Source organism: Pogona vitticeps, chromosome 4, assembly GCF_051106095.1.
Source record: "Pogona vitticeps strain Pit_001003342236 chromosome 4, PviZW2.1, whole genome shotgun sequence".
NCBI classification, from domain to species: Eukaryota; Metazoa; Chordata; class Lepidosauria; order Squamata; family Agamidae; genus Pogona; species Pogona vitticeps.
The window spans coordinates 122033894-122038401 of NC_135786.1; the positions used below are offsets into that span (position 1 = coordinate 122033894).

Genomic DNA, 4508 nt, shown 5'->3' on the forward strand with positions numbered 1-4508 from the left:
AGACTGCACAACCCCTCCCATAAAATCCTAATTCATTTCTGAAGAGATTATCTCCATTGATTTAAAATCACAGAGTTAAAATCAGACATAGTAGTTTACAAGCTCTTTTAAAAAGCTTGTTTCCCTTTAAATATCTATATACATAGAGAAAAAGAGAACACATGATGAAATGCAGCGACTTGGCAGGGCACCGTCAGCTTCGCCATTCCTGAAAGAGCGAAGGCACCGAGGGGAAGGCTCCGCGACAGAGTCGTTTTCTTGACAGACTGACTGACTGCCTTGACAGCGGGGGGACCTTCGGCTCTCGCGGCGGCAGCGAGAGGGCTTTTAAAAAATAAAAATAAAAATATTCATTCGCCGCCTCCCCCTCCCCCTTTCTTCCCCCCCCCTTTCTCTCTCTCTCTCTCCGTCCGTCCAATCCTTACTCCCGCGCCTGCACGGACGTGCTTGGCAGCCTTTATGACAGCAGCGTTCTTTTCTTCGCCTCTTTACCAAGATTCAGTTTAAAGCTAGTTCGGCATTTCTCTTTCCACGTCAAAGCTATTTTTCTTTAATTCAGTGAAACCTTCTAATACTCTTGTGAAGTTAATTTCGCAACACGCGCATAGATTTAGCCGGAGGGAAGCGCCCAGGGGCTCCTTTTGTGTTCTCACCCTCTTTCCAAACGTACCCCTCCTCCCCCCCCCCTCGCGGGCTTCTCGCCTTCTGGCTCCGCCCGAGTTTTCCAAGCACATGCGCAGTTGTTCGCGTCGTACTTTTTCCTTCGGAGCATTGTGGGAGAAAAATGGCGGCCGCCGTTCGGGCGCTGCAGGAAGTGTCCTCGAAGGTGAGTTATAGGTTCGTGCAGTTTTCTTCCCCGCGTGTGCATTTCTCGCTTTGGCCTACACTGGCGGTGCCTTTTGTTTCTAGGCTTCGGGAGGCAGGGAACCCTCGTGCAGTGCTCCCTGTCTTGCGGGTCTGGCTTGCCTTCTCCGGTGATACGTCGTGCCTTTGAGAAAGAGCCCCACCTGCGGAGCTGAAGTTGTCTTGACCAAAAATGCGTCACCTGCGCCCTTCCTGATGGCTCGCTAGGAGGGGAAAATGTTTTTGTGTGTACAGTACTATTGGGGAATCTGCCCACAATAGTGCTTCCGATTCCAGTTCTCAAACTTGCTAAGTGACATTAAGGAGAGGTTATCTGGAAGTTGAGTCATGGCAACTGGACTTTTTCCTTGTTAGGTTGAAATATTCTGCTATTCATCCAAGTAGCTTCTTCAGTCTGAGGAGAGTTGGTAGGAGACCCCTGATATATCTATCCCCCAGATTGGTTTCACGTCACCCTTGTCTGAATAGACTATTAGCCTATTCAGACTGAAGAAGCTACTTGAATGAATAGCCAAATATTTCAGCCTAATAAAAAGCCCAGTTGCCATAACTCAACTTCCAGATTCGACTGAATAGTTTGCCCCTTTTAGAAAATTTTTATAAACAGAAACTACATTTGGTAGTAAATTATCTGTCATTTTGTGTACTTCATTTCTAAGACTAACTTGCCAAAGCACTGAGAATAACGAAAGGTTATCATTCAAGAAAAGATGCACATATAAATATCCGGATATTTGTACCTGATTATTTTTGTAAGATGTGTCAGGTTTCAATCTAATTTCACTGCATTGTAATAGGTTTTTTCCATGCCATATGTTGGGCAAGTAAGAGGTTATTATGTGGACTGGCGGATGTTGCGTGATGTTAAGAGAAGAAAAATGGCCTATGAATATGCAGACCAGAGACTACGGCTCAATTGTCTTAGGAAGAACAGGATTTTGCCCAAAGAACTCCAGGTAAGAAGAAAATTGCTGTCCTCAAGGTATTCTGGATTCTAGCAAGGAAGCAGCAGTCCGTCTCCCCCGTAATAAACTATATCACAGTTTTTCCAATTTTACCTGTTACGCTTTCCACTAGGTAACAAAGAGAATCTATTTAGTTCTTGAATTCATTGTCTACTTCATGTCCATTTCTTCTGTATATTTGTCTCTTTTTCACCATATTCAGAATATAGGTAACGACTCCATTATCAGTCATATTGATGGATGTATTTAATATAAACAAGTGTGAAAACCAACTAAGTAAATCCTAATAAAACTATTTTCAACATCCAGTGAAAAACATACTGTCATAGAATCATAGAACACTAGAGACAGAAGGGACCTCAGGGATCATTGTGTCTCTTTATACTTTTTAAAGTATCTGCTTGATTGGAGTACTTTATCCCAGTCAGTGCAACATAGAGCATAAGGTTCCTGCATACCCAACACCGTGTGTTTGCCTCCCCCCCCCCCAATCTCTAACTTACCGTTACATAAGCTAGAGATCATACCATCATAAACAGGCCTTTGTGCTTCCAAAAGGTTATTCTTCCTTTCGCAAGCAACTCTAAAAGAGGACCCATGCGCAGGACAATTCCAGCTGTGGCTTTCCTCAAGGAGGAGAATGCCTGATTATGTGCTTGTTCACTCTGTAGATATGCAGCTGTGTGTGGGGAGAGAGCAGTTGTTAACATTTGATGAAGGAGTACAAGGAGGATTAATAAGAAAATGACATTTAGGAAATTCTGCTGTTTTATGTATACTTTATTGTGGCCAGATCTCTAGAGTAGGACTTTTATTTGTTGAAGTCACCTTTAGTTGAAAATTTGAAGATGGTCCATGATAAAATTTCTAATTGTTGAGAGAGTTGTCATTTTGTTCCAATCTACTTTATGCTGGTTACAAATATATATATTGAAGTTGAGATGGGACTCCCATGAGGTGCATGTTCATATGTACCAAAGAAAAGAAAAAAATTGTCTTACATTTTGTTTCAGGAAGTGGCAGATAAAGAGATTGCTGCCCTACCACGGGATAGTTGCCCTGTGAGGATCCGCAATCGGTGTGTTCTGACTTCACGTCCACGAGGTGTAGTCTGGCGGTGGAGGCTCAGTCGAATTGTCTTTCGCCATCTGGCTGATCATGCCCAGCTCTCTGGGGTACAGAGGGCAATATGGTGACCTGTGAACAACCCTGTTCTTCAAACATGTCAAAGCAGTCCTGCTTGAATTCCTAAAATTAGTAACATGCAGCCCACAAAGAGCAAGAGATGGGAAATGCAGATTACTTGGAAACTGTTGCAGAAAGAGACTTGTTTGATTTTGTCAAGACTTTGAAATAAGTGTTGTTTTTTGTCATCCAGAAAATGTGATAAAAAATAAACTTCTACATCTGTTTAAATTTCAGCTTGTCATGCAGTGGTATAAAGCCATATAATGTGACACTGCAGAAGCCCCCTCGTTCTCTGTACATTGGCATACAGAATGGGGCCAATCGGTACATTCCTGGATCTACATTTAAAGGGTTAGGCATAAACAGCTCTGACCTAGGGGAGGGGCTACACAGTGTTATAGGTTTGGGACAGTGGAGGGAAAGCCCACTAGTTTCAGGAGGCTAGTAAAGGAAGACTGGTCTCTCTGGGCATCCTACAGAAAGCAAGCAGTGGTTATTTCTCTGACTACACCAAAAAGATTTTTTTTAAAAAAACTACGGAAGACAAATCCAAAGTCTATAACCTGCCTGCTCAAGCTAAAAAAAATCATCTATTAACACAATCACAGTAGTATTACTAAATTAAGCTGAGAGGGAACAAAGCAAAAGGATATTCCAGCATGCAAAAAACTGTTTTAATACTGTCCTGAGTCTTTCTCATCTTATACGTGTGTGTGTGTATGTATGTATATGTGTGTATATATATATATATACACACTCTTCTGGTTGCTCTATCTGTTATATATATACAGTACTTTGTGTAGTAACCTCAGACTGGCCCCTCCCTGGTGCTTCAGTGGTTGGAGTACGAGTTGCATTTTCAGGGCTACTTTTCATTTGCCTTCCCCTTTGGCATGGAAAGCTCTGTCTTCCCTGTTCTTCAGTTCATACCTTTCTAATTCAGTGAATGCTGAATGGGATACTAAGGACTGTTGTATTGCTACACTCCATAATGGCACAAATACCCTCATTTGGTGTGTTTTTGCACATTTGACTGGAGATGGTAGCAACTGTTACTACAGCAACATTTTAAATTATTTGCTTGGTCTATTACTCTTCCCATGATCTGTTACTGATGGTGGTAAAACCAAATATTTGTCTGTTCTACACGGAAACTTAACTAATCATTTCCATAAGATTATCTGAGTAATGGACTTAGCAGTTCTGTTATATTAGGGTGAGTAGTAGCCCTCAAGTTCTGAATTTTCATCAGCTACAAACACTGAAAGGGATGGATGGAATTGTGGTCAAGCAGCACATGGATACTCCTATATTGTCTGCCCTGTAGTACAAACAGGTAGGTCAGTACTCTTTGACTGTGCCCAGAAGATGCAACTTCCAGTTTCTGAAGAAGCAGCACCAAGGTGTCTTCCTGATTCTCTCCTTTTAAGGTCCTCCAGTTCACACATTTGTTCTGAAGTGCATGTCCTCAATAATCCTCAGGGTTGCAAA

At 42.2% G+C, this 4508-nt stretch overlaps 1 protein-coding gene across 3 annotated transcripts; it reads left to right on the top strand.

Moving 5' to 3' along the window:
• Positions 1–674: 674 nt before the first annotated feature.
• MRPS14 (mitochondrial ribosomal protein S14) lies at positions 675–3245 on the top strand. Of its 3 annotated transcripts, none has more exons than XM_020798562.3 (3): positions 675–826; positions 1662–1820; positions 2843–3245. In XM_020798562.3, the coding sequence occupies exons 1-3, from the start codon at positions 785–787 to the stop codon at positions 3023–3025; spliced, it is 384 nt and encodes a 127-aa protein (XP_020654221.1). In that variant the 5' UTR covers positions 675–784; the 3' UTR covers positions 3026–3245. The 3 variants fall into 3 exon arrangements, with proteins under 3 accessions (XP_020654221.1, XP_020654223.1, XP_072854329.1); XM_020798564.3 differs by having other exon boundaries at positions 735–837; XM_072998228.2 differs by lacking the exon at positions 675–826 and adding an exon at positions 1066–1088.
• The last annotated feature ends 1263 nt before the right edge of the window (positions 3246–4508 follow it).